Here is a 19410-nt window from a genome sequence, read left to right on the forward strand (position 1 = left end):
TTTTATTTTCCACACTTCTAGGAAATTCTATACTGGTAAGATTTTAAGTTTCACTTTACTCTAATAAGATTTTTCTTCCTAAGGCATAACTAAATACGCTAGTCATTTGTTTGATTCTCTTTACCTAGACTTAAAGCTTTATAAAAACCTTACTATTTATATGGAGAAGGCATAGAGATTTAAAATTAAAGCAATATAATACTCTTTTACAGCTTTTCAAGTATTGTATATCCGATGAAGTGCTTATAAGAAACCAGAAAGGCATGTAGTAGCAGGTTAATTACAGGGACTCAAATGTTTCCTTTTCACAATTTTAATTTCAAATATAAGAATTCTGAGTAAGTCTGATATTCACAGCAAAATGTAAACTTTAATTTATCACAAGTAAAATACAAAGGACCACGCAACCATGGTTTAACTTTTTCTTGCAATATTTGAATTGTTACATTTTCTCCATTATGTAAGAAAAAATGAAGAAAATTTTAGATTATCATCTAATATTTGATATGTTAACATTGTGAAAGGCACTGATTAATGAAATTCTATGATTCCTTATATAAATCTGCAGTTTTTTCTGTTTAAAAGCAGTCTCGATTTTAAAAGTATGTCAAGTAGGATATGCAGTTTAACAAAGAATTGTGTGCTTTACAGAATGTAGAATTTCTTGAAATGAAAACTCCTTTCATTAATTAAAATATCCTAATTTATTAAAAATTTATTTCATGAAGTTTTTAAAAGGACACATCAGAGAGAAGGTGTTTCGTGGAGGAATTCATTACATTGGATTTTTTATTTTAAATTCACTGGATTTCAATTATGGTTCTGACCTTTGCTGTGTAGCCTTAGATAAGTTCCTCAACCTTTCTGAGTCCTTAACCTGTAAAGCAGATCTAATAATACCTACCTACTAGAATTAAGCATAAGCTGTATAATGCCCTGCTAAAATCATGTTTAATGACCAAACACAGTGGTGTTCTAAATTAGGGTCTCTTCTGACTGGCAGTGCAGTGTACTGGTTATGAGCAAGGGCTTTGGAACCAGAGTTTAGGTTTAAACTCTAGCTCCATCATTACTGGTTGTGTGACCTTAGTACTTAATATTTTGGTGATCCAGTTTCCTCATATGGAACTGAGGATAATGATCATACGTACATCACAGAGTAGTTATAAATTGTCTGTTATTTGGTGGGTGTTCTGCCATATAACTCTTACTACCAGCTGTAACTTATAGAAATGGATAATGTGAAGGAGCAAACACTGGTAGCAGAAATTGTTACAGTGAAACTTGAAAGGCCAATTCTATTTAGCTGGTATTAGAAGACAGCTGTCTATTTCTAGCATGGAATGAGCTGTAAAGAAGAGCCAACAAGGGCCTTGGCCAGGGAAACTCATCTGTTTTCCAGTTCTTCATAAAGTGTCTTCAATTTTTTCTACTTAAACAATTTCCAGAACTCCATAGCAGGACATATGCAAAATTCAAATATAAATGATATTGGGCTTGCCTGTTATGTTAGTTCACAGGCCTTTGCTCAATCCATTGAGCTACACCAGCCAGGGCCGGGCTTGCCTGTTATTTTAAAGTTTCTATACCTTCTTTCACTTTCATTAGTTTGGGTAATTAAGAATTGATTAAAACTGAAAGTCTGCTTGGAAGCTGTAGAATAAAATAAGCAATAAACCAGATACAGAATAAAAACTAAACCATTATATAATTCAACAGAAAAAAGCAGAATTAAATCATGAAATACATGACAAACCAGGAGGTTGTTTTAGGGATAAGAGTCACTATACACATACATATTATGTCATTTATTCTGCACAAATACTTGATGAGAGGAGAAACAAACCAAAACCCACTATAACAAAGTGAGAGATCATGCTTTAAAGGAAGGAAAAACATATTTGAGTGTTTCTCATCTGTCAAATGGGCATACTAACAGTACTTCATGTTATGAAAGGCCCTGGCTGGGGAGATCAGCTGGTTAGAGCATCATCCCGATATGCCAAGGTGGTGGGTTGGATCCCCGGTCAGGACACATACAAGAGTCACCCAATAAATGCGTAAGTGGAACAACAAATGAATGTCTCTCTCCCTCTCTCTCTCTTCCTTTACCCTCCACTCTTAAAATTAATAAACTAAAAAATTAAAAAAATTAAGTTGTTATGAGGATTTTAATCAGATAAAGTATGTTGTATAAAGTATATGTTTAGAACAGTTCCTGATACACACTAAGTATCATTTAAGCACTAGTGACACTAAAGATGACCATGATAATGCGACTCTCTTCTGATTTGCAAGACATGCATAAATACTAGTTCTAAGTATAAAGGACAAAAACTAAGGGGAGTGGAAATGGGAGGGAGGTGGGGAGCACTGGGGGGTGGACTGGGATGGGAGTAAAAGACAGAAAACTGTAGTTGAACACTTGAAATAAATTTAAAAAATTATGTGAAATTGAGGGCTTGTTTGATTTTTATTTGGACATTAAAAAACTTGACCTTCAAAAAAAATAAATAAAAATGTTCATTTTCAAAGACATTGCTATGAACTCCTTAGAATTGTTCTTGACTCAATCATGTCTCAGTCCCCGTGGCTGGCTGATGGATTACCTGGAGTCTATTACAATAGCACTGAAAGGGCTCTAGGAGATTGAAAGAGGGCTCGAGCACAGTAGTCAGACATAAAGGTATCAATTTTGCTCGAGAATTTATTGTAAGGTATTTCAGAAAACATAAGTATTACTAAATGTTAAGATTTATAATATGCTAAAGATATCTAATATATTAGTACATTTTAATATTTAGGCAGATGCTCTAAAAATGTCTAATATGAAGCAAAACTAAAAATTTGAAACTGGGCCTATAATAGTGCTTGAAACTATTATTACACTATTAGACTTCTTGTCAAGATGGAGGCAAGGGTAGACAGGCTTCACCTTCTCATGCAACTACAGAGAGAATGACAACCTTTTCTCAAAAAAAAAAAAATAGCAACTAGAACTGTCAGAAAATCGAGCTATATGACAGTCCAACAACCAAGGGTTTAAAGACGCCACTTTCATCCAGCTGGGTAGGAAGGGTGGAGTCGAGGAGATGGATGGAGAGGTGCAAAGATGCTGTGTAACACTGACAGGCAGTGGCAGCGGCTGCAGAATGGATGCTCCCACGTTCACATGTGGTGGATAAAAATTGGGAGGGATACCTTGGGGGCCAGTGAGTAATCCCAACCCCAAGCTAGACCACACAGTCCAGGGTTCCAGTTCAGGGAAGATAAATTCCCATAACTTCTGGCTGTAAAAACCAGTTGGGGTTGAGGCAACAGAAGAAACTGCGGGATTTTCAGAAGAGTTTGCTTAACAGGCCTTCAGGACTTAGAAAGCACACAAACCCACCCATTCTTGGAGTTACCGTCAGGGCAACAGCTGGAAGGGTGCCAATTGCAAATGGGAACTGGGTGAAGCAACTGGAAATGGGGCAAATGCCAGGCAAACCTACAGAAGCTAGGCAGCAGCATTATCCCCTCACTGACTCCTCCCCCTACACAGAGCCACAAAGCAGTGAGGAGGGTTTCACCACACTGGTGATTACCTAAAGCTCCACCTGGCACAATTTACATGTGCCTTATACAGGGAGTCAAAGCAGCTCTACCTAATACATAGAAGAAAAGAAAAAACAACACATGGAGGCTGGCAAATTGAGGAGACAAAGAAATGTGGCCCAAATGAAAGAACAGAACAAAACTCCAGAAAAAGTAGTAAACGAAACAGAGATAACCAACCTATCAAATGCAGAGTTCAAAACACTGGTGATCAGGATGCTCTAAGAACTCACTGATTACAGCAACAACATAAGGGAAGAAATGTAGGTTACACTAAGTGAAATAAAGAAAAAATCTGCAGGGAATCAAAAGTAGAGAAGATGAGCCAAGCAACAAACCAACAATCTGGACCATAAGGAAGAAAAAGCATTCAATCAGAACAGCAAGAAGAAAACAGAATTTTTAAAAGTGGGGATAGGCTTAGAAACCTCTGGGATAACTTTAAATGTACCGACATCCAAATCATGGGGGTGCCAGAAGGAGAAGAGGAAGAGCAAGAAATTGAAAACTTATTTGAAAAAATAGTAAAAGAAAATTTCCCTAATTTGGTGAAGGAAAGACATACAAGTCCAGAAGCACAGAGTCCCTTGGACCCAAAGAGGAGCACACCAGGACACATTGTAATTAAAATGCCAAAGGTTAAAGATAAAGAGAAAATCTTCAAAGCTGCAAGAGAAAAGCACACAGTTACCTACAAAGGAGTTCCCATAAGACTGTCAGCTGATTTCTCAAAAGAAACTTTTCAGGTGAGAAGGGACTGGCAAGAAGTATTTGAAGTGATGAAAAGCAAGGACCTACAACCCAGACTACTCTATCCAGCAAAGCTATCATTTAGAATGGAAGGGCAGATAAAGTACTCCCCAGACAAAGTAAAGCTAAAAGAGTTCATCATCACCAAGCAATTATTACATGAAATGTTAAAGGGACTTATTTCTAAAATGAAGGTCAAAAGTATGAACCTTTAAAGGACAACAAATCCACAACTATCAATAATTGAATATAAAAAAACAGACTAAGCAAACAACCAGAACAGGAACCAATTCATTGATATGGAGATCATTGGGAGGGTTAACAGCTGGAAGGGGGAAAGGGAAGAATGGGGGTAAAAGTGTAGGGATTAAGAAGTACAAATTGGTATGTACAAAATAGACAAGGGGATGTTGAGAATAGTATGTGAAATGGAAAAGCCAAAAAACTTATACGCACAACCCATGGGCATGAACTAAGGGTGGGAGATTACTGGAGAGAAGGGGGGTACCAGGTGAAAGGTGGCAAAGGGTAAAAACTGGGACAACTGTAATAGCATAATTAATAAAGTATATTTAAAAAACTGACAAATTAGAATGAATAAAATAAAATAAACTATTATTACACTATTAATGGTATTGTAAAATAGAAACTTTTCTCTGAGGTAAATTGAACGGTAATACAACAGAGGCAATACAGAGGTTAGTGATTTCATTTTAGAACAATTTACAGGGCACAGTTCCCAGAAAAAAAAATCAAGGTTTCTTTGTTGTTAGCAGACAGACTATTAGAAACTATTAGAAAACCAACATTTATGAAGCAATGCTAGGTGCCTTATAACTGAAAAGTAGGTAATATAGAGAATTTTTACTGTAGTAGAAAGTTGAGTGTGCTTTATTTTTCTACCCAGTGTCTCTCCTTTAGAAAGACAAATGTCAAAAAATTTTTTTAAACCAGATGCCTGACTAATGTAGTACAGAAATTTGGAGATAAAATGTTAGATATCAAGATTCATGACCATTGAGACATTAACAAGGTATATTAGAAATTAGAATACTTTTTAATCATTTGTCACCAAAATATTATATAGCAATTTTTATTATATTTTGATCTCTGTAGTAAACTTTGTTATGAGAAAAATTCAAATAAGGTTAAGGAAAACTAAGACGAAATCTGAATACACTAATAAATAATTAAATAGGCAAACAAATTTCTAGAGAATATGATATTTAATTTATTCAGTGTAATCACAGAAAACATAATTAAGTTTGGGGTTTGGGTTAAGTTTGTCTACTCCTTTTATTTTATTTTTTAAAATATATTTTATTGATTATACCATTACAGTTGTTCTATTCCCCTCTCTTCATTCCCCTCCACCCACACACTCCCTCCCCCACCATTCTCCCCCCTGTAGTTTATAACCACATGTCTCAAGTTCTTTAGATTCTATATTTCCCCCACTATTCTTGCCCTCCCCCCCATCTATTTTCTACCTACTGTCTATGCTATTTTATGTACCTTCTCCCCCCTTCTCCTCCTCCCACTCCCATATTGCTAACCCTCCATGTGTTCTTCATCTCTATGGTTCCACTCCTGATCTAGCTGTCCTCTTGGTTTGCTTTTCTTTTAGGTGTGGTTGTTAATAACTGTGTGTTTGCTGTCCTTTCACTGTTCATATTTTTCATCTTCTTTTTCTTATATAAGTCCCTTTAGCATTTCATATAATAAGGGCTTGGTGATGATGAACTCCTTGAACTTGACCTTATCTGAGAAGCACTTTATCTGTCCTTCCATTCTAAATGAAAGTTTTGCTGGATAAAGCAATCTTGGCTGTAGGTCTTTGGATTTCATGACTTGGAATACTTCTTTCCAGCCCCTTCTTGCCTGTAAGGTCTCTTTTGAGAAATCCGCTGACAGTCTGATGGGTACTCCTTTGTAGGTGACTGTCCCCTTATCCCTTGCTGCTTCTAGGATTCTCTCCTTCATTTTAGTCTTGGCTAATGTAATTATGATGTGCCTTGGTGTGTTCCTTCTTGGGTCCAACTTCTTTGGGACTCTCTGAGCTTCCTGGATTTCCTGGAAGTCTATTTCCTTTGCCAGACTGGGGAAGTTCTCCTTTATTATTTGTTCAAATAAGTTTTCCACTCGTGGCTGTTTCTTTCCCCCTTCTGGTACCCCTATAATCCGGATGTTGGAACGTTTAAAGATGTCCTGGAGGTTCCTAAGCCTCTCCTCATTTTTTTGAATTCTCATTTCTTCATTCCTTTCTGGTGGGATGTTTTGTTCTTCCTTCTGGTCCATTCCATTGATTTGAGTCCCAGTTTCCTTTCCATCACTATTGGTTTCCTGTGCATCTCCCTTCATTTCAATTAGTTTAGCCTTCATATGTTCCTCTAATTTGTGACTATAATCAACCAGTTCTGTGAGCATCCTGAGAAACAGTGTCTTGAACTGTGCATCTGAGAGGCTGGCAATCTCTTGGTGGCTTAGAGTTATCGGCTCTGGGACTTTGAGTTCTTCTTGGGCCATCTTTTGGGCTGTTCGTGCCTGTTAAAACGTAGCAGGATCGGAGCCCTAGGTGTTCACCAGAGCAGGGCAACTCAGTCGCTGGGTTGTGACGCTGTGTGTGTGGGCGGGGTCAAAGAGGAGCAATGGCGGCCCGTCTGCTCCCTCCCACTGGGGCCCCCACCGGTGCTGCAGCTGCCACCATCACTGGGCCCACGCGTTTTGTCTCACTGCATGCAAGTGTGCCACCACCGTCAGCCCTTACCCCCTGGGGCCTACGTGGTCCGTCTCACTGTGCATGAATGTGTGACAGCGATCAGTCTGCCCCACACCCTGACTGGGTCCGGGTCACTTGTGCACCTAGGTTGGGGGATCTGTCCTGCCTGACCCTGCTCCGCTGCTGGCTCCGCCCCTCTTACAGTCCGGTTGAAGGGTTAGTTGTTGTGGGACTTCCCTATAATTCAATCTTCTGTTCTTTGGCTGTGTCTTTGTTCTCCAAACCCTAGTTGTGTTCAAACTTGGTTGTGGGAGAAGGTACAGTGTTTCCACCTATGCCTCCATCTTGGCGGAGTCCTGTCTACTCCCTTTAATTAAGAGATTTCAATATTTTCTTAGTTGATTTTCTACATTCACTGATCAATTTACATTAATGGTCCTTCCAAGTACCTAAAGTTTCAGGGTTATGAACCATACTTCCTATACACCCAAGTACACTGACTCTAAATATTCCTGTTTTCCATCTTAAATATCCACTTTATTCTCTGTTCTATCTCGTTTTATTCTATCCTGTGGCTCTATATGAATTCCCAGACTCCTCTTTCTTCATTCTGAACCAACACAGAACCATCTGAGATCTGCTTCTGATGACTTATTTATGTCAGTTATCTAGGATCAAAAAAGTATTTACTGTGGCCTTGGCTGGTGTGGCTCAGTTGGAACAACGTACTGTAAAATGAACGGTTGTGGTTTTGATTCCTGGTCATAGCACATGCCTCGGTTGCAGGTTTGGTCTCCAGTTGGGGCAAACAGGAGAGAGAGGCAACTGATTAGTGTTTCACTCTCATGTCAATGTTTCTCTTCCTCTCCCCACCTCCTGTCTCTAAAATAATCAATGAGAATGTGGTCAAGTGAGGATAAAAGAAAAGTATTTATTGTGTATATACTTATTATTTATTCAGCTTGTCTAGGAAGCACAGTAGGAACCAGGGAAAGTAATGGTTTAGTTACTTATTCTCTGTCAATTAAGAAAAAATTTCTAAATGTCTTAAAGCAAAAGAAAAATGAATTAAGACAGAAAACTGTACTTGAACAATTACATAAATAAATTTATAAAAAGACACTAAATAAGAGATAAGGCTGGGAATAATTAATGAAACTGAAAACTGACCACAGCTCTGGGTTTACGGGAGAAGGTAAAAATGCATGATTGTTGTTATGTTTTAAAAAAAGACCATTAGCAGTTTATCACCAGAAACATTCTCACTAATACTGAACTTAGACAAATTTACCATTATGGATCTTTATATTGGGATGGTAACATGACCTCTGGACTACCACCCCACGTCACAACTGCCTTACTGTTGTATATTACTATGCTTTCTATGTATAACAGTCTGGAGGCCAGGGGTTTAACCTGTTTCCCCAGTATTTGTACAGAGTGGGATGTCCAACTGAATAAATTAATGAATATCTTTAATAGTTTTCTAAACCATTTCTTATTTTGAAAACATAATATTTAATCTTAACTCCAAAATAATTTCTACAGGTTAAATCAAACTTATGTTGTCCAGGTAGCTTTACAGTGATCTAAATTCATTCAATGAAAAAGTATTGAAAACCTATAACGAACAATGTGAGGTGAGAAAGAATTGACATGCATGTAGGGATTAAAAGTTCCCCATTCTGAAAGTTCGTATCACAGTGGCTTAGTAGAGTATCATCTTGTTTCTTTGGGCTCAAGGAAAGTTTTAGACCCATTGTGTGATCATCTCAGAGCCACAAGAGCAGGAAAAATAATAGCTATTCCCACCCCATCTCCTTTATTGCCCCAGAAACCTGAAAACCAGTATATCAAGGAGAAACCCTGGGTATCTAAATGACCTTAGAGTACAGTATTTTACTCTATCTCATTTGACCTGAACCACATGAATTGGACTTCTATCTTGATCCATCACTTCATAGTCCTGATTTTTTTTTTTTTGGCTTACTGCTATAATCCCTTTCTCTGGAAAGATTCCATTGCTAGCCCCCCAGACAATCGTTGAAGCCTTAAAGTTGCTTTGTTTATTCTTTCCCAAGTATTGAATCTTTTTTTTTCCCCCTTCCTTCCCTGTAAGGCAGTAAGCTGGGCTTGGTCTGGGAGAAAAGGTACTCTTATAACCAATGACTACATTCTATTTGCTCAGTTATCACCCAATGCCATGCTTTCCTGTTCCCTGTAACTGGATTGCACCTTTCTTCAAACTGGAGCTAACTATTGTTCATAGATACTACTTAGTGATGGTCCACCTCCACTCCCTCCAAAGCCAATCTCTCCAGCTAAACTAGTTCTTCCTGAACCGATCCTGAACTTCAGTTATAAGACCTTTGCCCAGATATGGCTTGAGCTTTACTCCAACATGGATCTGGTGTGCTTTGAGTCTGAATCTACCTGGCTCTCGTGTTGAGTAAATTACATAATAAAGATTGAGGTCTAACTTCTAAAATAGAGGTTGAAAAGTTTTGATTTCAAAATTTTTTGTCCTCTAAGAGCTCTTTTCAATTGTGATGTCAAATCAGAAGTGTCACTGGGGTTGCATATTTTATTTAGGGGAATGCTTATATTGAGTGATCATCACAAGGCTACAAAAACAAGAAACAAACATCGTTAGTTGAAATGTGTTTTTCTGCAGTCTTTCTTAAAAAAGTCTTACAATAGTGATCATGCTCTCACATATGCAATAAAATTAAAATCTTTCATTAAGATCTTTGATAAAACCAATGGAAAAAATTATATTTTAATTATGTTTTATTTATTTATTTTTAGAGAGGGGAAGGGTAGGAGAAAGAGTAGGAAACAAACATCGGTATGTGGTTGCCTCTCACATGCCCTCTACTGTAGAACTGGCCTGCAACCCAGGCATGTGCCCTGACTGGGAATTGAACAGGTGACCCTTTTGTTCACAGGCTAGCATTCAATCCACTGAGCCACACCAGCCAGGGTGAGAAGTATTTGTGATAGAGTACTCAGTCTCTCAGCTTCAGAGATACATAAGTCCTGGATTCAGCTCATCTATGTGGATATTAAAAAAGTCTCCTGCAAAGGTAATTCTAATGGAATACTACAGATCCTTGACTCTACAGAAAAGATTCTTATAAAAGTTTAGTGAAATTTTTTCTCCATTTTAGCCTTCTGAACAACCTGATCTTGATGTGACTGAGGCATATAAACATTAAGGAGCACATTAGGTCCATAGTGGAAATGATCTATTGAAGATGGAAATAATCAAAAGTAATATCATACATAATCGTGAAACAATGAATGTTTTTCCCTCAAGATCTGGAACAAAAAGATGTCCGCTCCATTTCTGTCTATCACAGCACTGGAGAAGGCAAATAGAAACCCCTACCCCCAAAAGGCATCTAGACTGGAAAGGAAAACTATCTTTAGTCACAGATTATATAATCTTGAACATAGAAAATGCTAAAGAATTCATTTAAAAAAACCTATTAGAACTAATAAATGAGTTTAGCAAGTCTGCGGAATACAAGACCAATATACAAAAATTAATCTTATTTCTATATACTAGCAATGAACAATCTGAAAATAAAATTAAAAGAACAATTTCATTTAGAATATAATCAAAAACAACAAAATAGGAATAACTTAACAAAATAAGTGTGAGAGTTGTACACTGAAAACAATAAGACATTTTGAAAGATATAAATAAGTGGGAAAAATTTAGCCCATGTTCATGGGTTAAATGACTTAATATTATTAAGATATCAGGGGAAAAGAGGAAGGGTTTGCAAGGAACAAGTATAAGGGACACATGGACAAAAACAAGGAGGGAGTGGAAATGGAGGGAGATGGGGAGGGCTGGGATGGGGGTAAAAGGCAGAACAACAATTTAAATTAAATTAAAAAATATCAATACTTTCCAAATTGATCTACAGATTTAATTCTAATAAAAATTCCAGCTCCTTTTTTTGGTAGAAATTAACAAGCTGATCCTGAAACTCATATGGAAATGTACTGAGAACAGCCAAAAATCTTCATAGAGAACACACTTGGAAGATCCATACCTCCTGGTTTCAAAACTTGCTGCAAAGCCAAAAGCTGGTGTGGTATTAGACAAGGACAAGTATGTACATCATTGAAGGAGAATTGAGAGTCTAGAGCAAGCCTTTATATACACAGCCAGGGGTACTAAGACAAATGGAAAAGAATAGTCTTTTCAACAAATGGTGCTGAGACAAATCATTTAAGAATTAAGCTGGATCCCAACTTCATACAATGTATAAAAATTAACTCAAGTGACAAAAACTATATAAATTGGACTTCATCAAAATTTTAAAAAGACCTTCTGTACTTCAAAGAACATTGTCAAGAAATAAAAAGGTAACTCAGAGAATGGGAGAAAATATTTGCAAACAATATATCTGATCAGGGACTTGTATCCAGAACATGTAATTACTGTCGAGTCTTAAAACTCAACAGTAAAACTATAACACAATTTAAAAATGGACAAAGAATTTGAATATAGAGTCTCTTTTGGGGTGATAAAAATGTTCTATAAGTAAATAGTGTTGACAGTTGCACATTTCTGTAAATATACTACAAACCATTGAATTGTAATCTTTAAAAGATAAATTGCACGGTTTGTCATTGTATCTCAATGAAGCTCAATAAATCTCAATTATATCTCAATAAATATATATAAATTTTATCTCAAAATTTTTTAAAAAGTTAAAAAATGGATAATGGGGGAAAGAAGGAGAAGGGTCAAGTCAAGGAACATGTACAAAGGACCTGTGGCCAAGGACAATGGGGTGGGGACTGTCTTTAGGAGCAGGGGTTAGATGGGGCTGGGGAGAGCAATGGGGAAAAAAACCGGAACAACTGTAACTGAACAACAGTAAAAAAAAAAAGTAAATAAAAAAGAAGAAACAAGCAAAAGTAAGCTCATTATAAATGAAAAATAATGTTAATCTCATGACTGGAGATGAAGTGGAAACTTTCCTAGACTTATTCCTCACATTGCCATATACCATTATGGATGCAAATATAACTTAGTTTAGTAATTTTCCTCTTTAACTGAGAAGTCACAGAGAAGCAGTCTTGTCCGTCAGCCTTACAGCTAGGGATACCAGCAGAGAGGAGACGATCCAAGAGTAACATCAGAAACAAAAAGGGTAATATTGTCTAATATGACAGAATTGATTAGGCAGAATTCCTAAATTCATCAAGTTCACATGGAGGGTAGGAGGATTTTATCAATTTAATTAGTCAAAGCTATTGCTAATGCTTACTCTGTATATTGGTAAGTTAACTATATAGATATTAAGACTGTTTGTGTTGCTGTAGTATATACTGTTCCCAATCTGAGGTGGGGAGAATAAGAGCAATATCACACTTTTTGTCTTTGAGTTGTTTCCAGATAATTTGGGCAAGAATATTTAGAGATAAATGATAAGTTTTAAGAAAAGTAAATTGGTATGTACTAAATTTTTTATGTATTTTTTTATTTTTTAAGATTTTTTATTTATTTATCTTTAGAAGGGAAGGGAAGGAGAGAGGGAGAGAAATATCAGTGTATGGTTGCCTCTTGTGAGTCCCCTGCTGGGACCTGGCCTGCAACCCAGGCATGTGCCCTGACTGGGAATCGAACCACAAATATGTAGTTCATAGGCCCGCGCTCAATCCACCTAGCTACACCAGCCAGGGCTGCACTTAAGTTTTAAATTGTGAAACTTATAAACACTACAGAAAAAAAGGGGGAGTTAATTGGGAATACTTTCTGAAAAATTTAGTATGGAAATTCACCTGGGAGGGAGAAATGGCATTAGCAAAAATGAGAATGAGCATAACCTGTAGGCACTTAGACTCACATTCAACTAAGTTTGATTTAATTCCTAGTAACCAAGAATTTTCTAATTTAATGCTCAAACTTTGCTAAGGGTACTGACAGAGGAGGACAAATATAAGGAATCTGACCCAACTTATAATTTGTAGGTATTAGAGCTAGGATTCAAATCAGGTCATCTTCTTCTAAATTTCTTGTTCTTATACTACACTAGATTTGAGGTAAGCGGTAGAGGTGTAGTGAGATGGAACAATGGCAGTGAGAGAATTAGACTTGAACTGAAAGATTTTTTGGAAAACATACAGTTGGAAAGAGATAGTCAGATTATTCATGGGGGTCTTAAAGTCACAGAAAGAAAAGATTTCAGAAGAAAAACCTGACAAAAGGTGTTGGCTGGTTAGATGTAGAACAAAAAAAGAGATGTTAACATAAACACTAACAAATTGAATCATTCTGTTAAAGTGGAACCTGCTAATACATATTAAAAAATATTCAAATAAAAGTTTAAAACAACCAAACCTCAGTATTTAAGTAACTCCTGTGGAGCTAAACAAATCACATTTGTATATGGAACTCTTTTTGATCAAATACTCTGATTTGATTTCTAATTTATTCTGTTCGCCACAATTATTAAATATCCAGTATGTGAAAACATTCCACCCAGTACCTACATATTTGCCTAATTATTGTTCATTATTCTTCATCTGTCCTGCTTGGATTCCCTTCATATCCACTTTGATATGCTTCTGTGGGTGTGTATGGGGGAAGGATACACTATACTCTCCTTTTCCTCATTAAGCTTTCCAGGTCTGTTGTTACTAACCAATGAGAATCTGTCTCCTTAACATCTCTAATGTGTGCTCCTTCCTTACCACTCTCATTACTTCTATGTTGGTAAAACCCTTCACTGGATCTTACTTGGGCTCCTGCAGTAACTCCTGAAATTAGTGTTGGCAACAATAGATAAAAAGACGGTATATACACTTTATGCAAGGCAGGAATAAAACTAAATAGAGGGAGCAAAAATAATACAACTTCTGGTTCCTATTAAAGGACCATACAGAACAGTTAGAGAAACTAAATTATTTTCATATAAAACCAGAGAATTAAGATAGCATTCCATACAAGTTGTAATCATTCCATACATTAACATGCTATTTGTACCATGTAGGCAGCCAACTCAAAATTCAAGTTATATTGCAAATGGCACCTATTTTTAGTGAATTACCTACATTTGAAAGAAGGTCTGTAAGAAGCATTTTGTTTGATTTTATTATGGCTCAGTTTTTCTTCGGCTTATCCTCCCCTTCTGGATTCTAGATTCCCAAAGGCCCACCTTTTAGATATTCCCATTGCTTTCAGTACGCAGATATCCTACCAACACCCAATTTATTTTGTTCTTTGTAGACAAGTTGTAAATAATGCTTCTTTAAGGTCACAGTTAGCTGAGGTCACTAAAGGTAAAAACTAATACCTGCAGTCCCATTCCATTTTCTCTTCAGGATAAATCCAAATATTGCTCTAGGCAATTTTAAAAGATCATCTCGGAGTAGACTGAGGTTGAGTGTGCTCACAGAGTTACGTCCAACAACTAGTCCTCTATCAGCTGCTGAAGGTCAGCTTAGGCTGCCTGGAGGCTGGGGAGCCCAGCATGAACAATGGAAGGAAAACAGAGTTCCCTTCATTCCTTAATTCACATGCAAGTGAGGTGCCAATCAAGTGCTGACAAGCATGGAGAAACCCAAATCAAAAGTGGGTAGACATACACTTTCAAAAGGAACAGTTTTCACACATTTCTAAATGATGTTTTTAATGGTGGTTCTTTATGTACCACTAATAATAAAAAAAACATAAAATCAATTAGAAAAATACAAATTTTATATCAGCTGAGATAATTCAGTAAACTAAAAATATATTTATTATAATTGTTTAATGTGTTTTGTAAAAAAATATCAACACTTTGACTAAGGAAAGATATGTGAAAGCAAATTGATTTATTGAGCACTGCAAACAGGGCAGGTAAGGAGAGCTGGTCATTAAGAAGGAAAGCTAACTCATTTCCAATGAAAAGAAAATGTTAAGGCTGCTTGATTTTGTCAAACTATCACCTAGGAAGACAAGAGCGAAGCACTCTGAAATGACCAACAATGGGAGCAATGGAATCACTTCATCAAAGTGGCTGGTGAAAGAGATGATGGAAAAGCTTAAAACTGCCTTGTTTTTTAATGACAGTTAATTTCCAACAAATGAGATCAAACTTTAACAACTACTACAAAAAAAAACTAAGCTGCATTATTTGTAGATGTCTTTCTGAATGAATTTGGTAAATGCATTCAGGTTATGACTACTGATTCCATCAGTGTATAAAACAACTTCTAACACAGATATGTAAGGCTTTGGAACAGTAACTTTACATACTGGTGTTATCTTCATATTGGCACTATTTTAAATACAGATACCACTGGGTAGATAGGTTACTTTTAAAAACTGACTATCAATTCATAAAATAAGTAGTTCTTCCCTTTTGCCTCTAATGGCTGAATATTGGAATTGCTACCAGAGTTATCATATCACCTCAGAGTTATCTTTACTAGGATCACAGAGAATTTAGAGAATTGGAAACGAGCTATTACCATATAACAAGAATAAAAGGAGGGAAAGGCATATTTTTAGTATCACTTTTTTCATAATTATAGTGAACTGTACACTGTCTGAAAAAAAATTAGACCTGATCAAATTCCAAAATTTACTACCATAAAATGAACATTGTTTTGAAAATAAATCTCTTACATATAATGAATTCTTTAGGGGAAATTTAATACTTTAAGGTAGAAAAAAATCATAAATGATGTTATCAGTTTTTTAAATAATAATTAGAAAAATATGAAAGCTCTGCAACTATTTTGTGCTCTAAGTTTAGAAGTAATTTATTTTCAGAAATCTATTAGCACCACATTTAATTTTAAACTATAATTATAAACAATTTAAATTTAGTAAATGGCAGGGTACATTTTAAAACAGGTCCTGATTGGTACCTGTTTTTTAAACAATAATCACTACAGGTAATTGCATATATTACTGGAACTGTACTATCCACATAGTTTACATTTAAAATACATTTTCTTAAAATTCATGAGCTAAAAAATCAAAGAATGTAAACTTGTATGAGACTGGTAGGAAAACAATCTCCAAACATTCAAACATGATGTTATAAATTAAGACTGTTGTTCCGTAAGATGTATGTATGGGAGGGAAGACAGAAAGTTTTTAATCAGGAGTAGATTTTTATGACATTTATGTTTAACTTTACTGAAATCCAGAGGATTAAATATGTGATATGTATAATGTATTATTGAGACAAAAACATAAACCATAGTTTAAGATGCTCACAATTTACTTTCTTATAAAGTTAATATTAAAATTTTAAATCCATGTAAAACATTTTCAGGTATTATACTTATGCTGGAAAATCCTGAGGGAATGAGAATTCTTCAACATTTTAAACATTATGACTCATCTCCTAAGAATATTGGGGAGAATTGATAAGAATATTATTCAACTTTAGGTAAAAGCAAAAGGTTTAAAAATATTTTAATTTTTTCTTGTTGTTCTTTATCAATGCTACCTTTTAAAAACTCTTTTGAAATTCAGTAGAAACAAATGGTCTTATATATATTACCATGCTTCATCAAAACTTTATGTAAACTCATCAGTGTACAATAATATTTATTTGGAGGAATCCATGTAATTAGGTCAGGGATCACATTTTCTTTAGTTGCCACCATCTGTAACCCCACCACATAACCCCACCCAAGTCACTTCACAAAAAGTAGCACATATATGAAGTTGAGATAATTGCCATTAATATTTTAAAGCCCAAACAAGGTATACTGCATTAAATAGACTTCTCAGGCCTGGCGCTGCCTGACAGATACGTGATGTGCCAGTGGTTACATTATACTCCTCCTCCCATGCATGCACCTCCTGCAGCGACAGCAGACTACAGAAGCTGACCCTTACTGAGACCATCTTGTCTCTCTGACAAAGCTCCTTTTTAACTTCTTACTTACTGGTTACTTCCTGTGATGGAGAAAAACTTTAGCTCAGCTTGTGATAATTTCACAGGCCCTGAGGACCCTGACCCTAATAGCCTCAAGGTCAGAAGTCAAGTCTTGTTCTGAAACATCTGTGTGCTTTATATTAAAGTGGAACAAAAGTGGAGAAATATCCACCAGTGTGTGACAAGAAGGACAGGCAAAACAGGACCAACACACCGGTCATCTATTACTCCGGCATCTTAACTTCATTTTAAAAACTGTCTAAAATTTGCTTAAATTCCAAGTTTGATGTACAAGAGATTTTTATAAACTTAAATTTGATGAGTCTTTGAAACATATTTTAAGTTATTACTCTAAATGTCAGTGAAATTTCATGTTTTGAGTAATATTATAGTGTACAAAGAAAATGCAAGCTACATAAATGAAAGCTGTGTGTGTAGTAGCTGTAGAGTTAAGAGAACAATTTAAAACACAAAACTTACATTTTAAAAAGTACATTATACTAGTTTGTTAGCTATCTTAAGATATCCATTATATATTAAAATAAATTCAGCAGAGTTAAAAGTACTTAGAAATTGTTTCTAAAAAGGAAAATAAATTTAAGAAATAAATAATTTTAATTTACTTCCTAATCTTAAGAGATTATAAGCATTTGTAAATTTAGGTCAGCAAAATTATTCTCAGATGTCGCCACCAGTTTTATATCTAAATTAAGTGGGTAAGCAACAAAGTGTGGGGAGGCTGAAAAGGCCATGGGGATATATTTAATTTCCATGAAAGGAGAAATATGTAGGAAACTTTAGAGATGTAAAAATTAGACAACCAAAGCTGTGCCTGCTTTAATGCCCACTTGAGGCTATTAGATTTAAAAATTATGAATATACTCTTAATCAAATTAATCATTTTATTAGAGCACAAGTACCTTCCTGTGACATAAGGGGTCATGGGCATGAAGGCACAAGTTCTTCATCAGTGTATTTTTAGTGCTGATTATACCTCCTTCAACATTCACACTGGCATTTGTATCATTGTAGATTACATAGACAATATTCAGAAATCTTTTTTTAAATATTTTTATTTATTTATCTTTAGAGGGGAAGGGAAGGAGAGAAGGAGCGAAGTATCAATGTATGGTTGCCTCTCATGAGTCCCCTACTGGGAACTGGCCTGCAACCCAGGCATGTGCCCTGACCGGGAATCGAACCTGGATCGTGTGGTTCACGGGCCCGCGCTCAATCCACTGAGCTATGCCAGCCAGGGCAATATTCAGAAATCTTGATAATTTTTTATATCACGTACATATAATCTTAACTTCAAAAATCAGATTATTTTGAAATGTAAAGATGTTTATAGCGAAGCAATGAGTACCACTCAGAAGCAGATTAACAGAAGCTTTCTGATTCTGTAGATTTTAATATGTAGATTCTGACCAAGGGCTAATTTGTAGAGAGAAGTCAGGTAAAGATTATCAAAATATTCCCAAATATTCAAAGGGTCTCTTAAAATTTCTTAACACTTTACAGATAATATATGCTTCAATAGTATATAATAAAACAGAAAACATAAATATCATAAAATGTATAAAAGTTCGAGCTATAATGTAGAAATTTAAAAGTAATAATTAAATAAGGAAAAGGCAAAAAGCTTTCTGGTTAGCATTTATAAGCTCTGACAAAATAAAAAAATAATATATTATTTTTAAATGTCATAAAATTATTTACTCCAAATACATTATTTTCATCCACTATAAAGGGATTTAAAGTAATGATACCAACGTAAAGGGAGTGGAGGGGATAAACCCAAAAGGAGTTTGGACATCAAAAACAGAATCAAATGTGTACTTACCAGTTCAACAAAAGCAAGCCCTCCATAGCTATGAGCAACAAAAAATACATTCTCAGCTGCAGACTGGGCTATGAAATGGTCCCACACATAGACTGCATGTTCTTCAGGAGAACCATTTTCCTATAAATAAAACAAATATATATTATACACTGTATCAAATTATCATAATGATCAAAAATTAAATTATGTACTTGTTTATGTAGCATAAAAATAAGATGATTATAGCTTATTCAAAATAGTAAACAAAAACTACATTAATTATTCAAATTAGAGAATAAATTCATATTATACTATTATTAAAATATTGCTAAATTTAACTGCTACTATAATTTTCTGAAACAAAATATTTTAAATAAGCACATCTTTGAGGGCAAATTACATTCTGGGTATATCTGAGATATTAAAATATATCTAAGGATATTAGTTACATAATGGAAAATTATAGTGGTCTTATGATAAAACTGTAATGATAAAAAATTCCGATATAATTCTATGTATGTCTGAAAATATTTATGTTATGCGTAAATCTAAATTATTTAAATTATAAAATTTCAAGTATCTCTAGAGATGAAAATAAGCAGAAGTGAGCAACA

General features: G+C 35.4%; 1 protein-coding gene across 3 annotated transcripts in view; it reads right to left on the minus strand.

Moving 5' to 3' along the window:
- ARB2A (ARB2 cotranscriptional regulator A) overlaps positions 1-19410 on the minus strand; it is a 423315-nt gene that overhangs the window by 180777 nt on the left and 223128 nt on the right. For all 3 annotated transcript variants that reach the window (XM_037032445.1, XM_037032446.1, XM_037032447.1), the window contains one exon: positions 18818-18937. In XM_037032445.1, the coding sequence (XP_036888340.1) occupies positions 18818-18937 (120 nt within the window). The remainder of the gene's footprint in view (positions 1-18817; positions 18938-19410) is intronic.

Source organism: Sturnira hondurensis, unplaced genomic scaffold (assembly GCF_014824575.4).
Source record: "Sturnira hondurensis isolate 20B ecotype Veracruz unplaced genomic scaffold, ASM1482457v3 Scaffold0021354, whole genome shotgun sequence".
In the NCBI taxonomy this organism is placed as follows: domain Eukaryota; kingdom Metazoa; phylum Chordata; class Mammalia; order Chiroptera; family Phyllostomidae; genus Sturnira; species Sturnira hondurensis.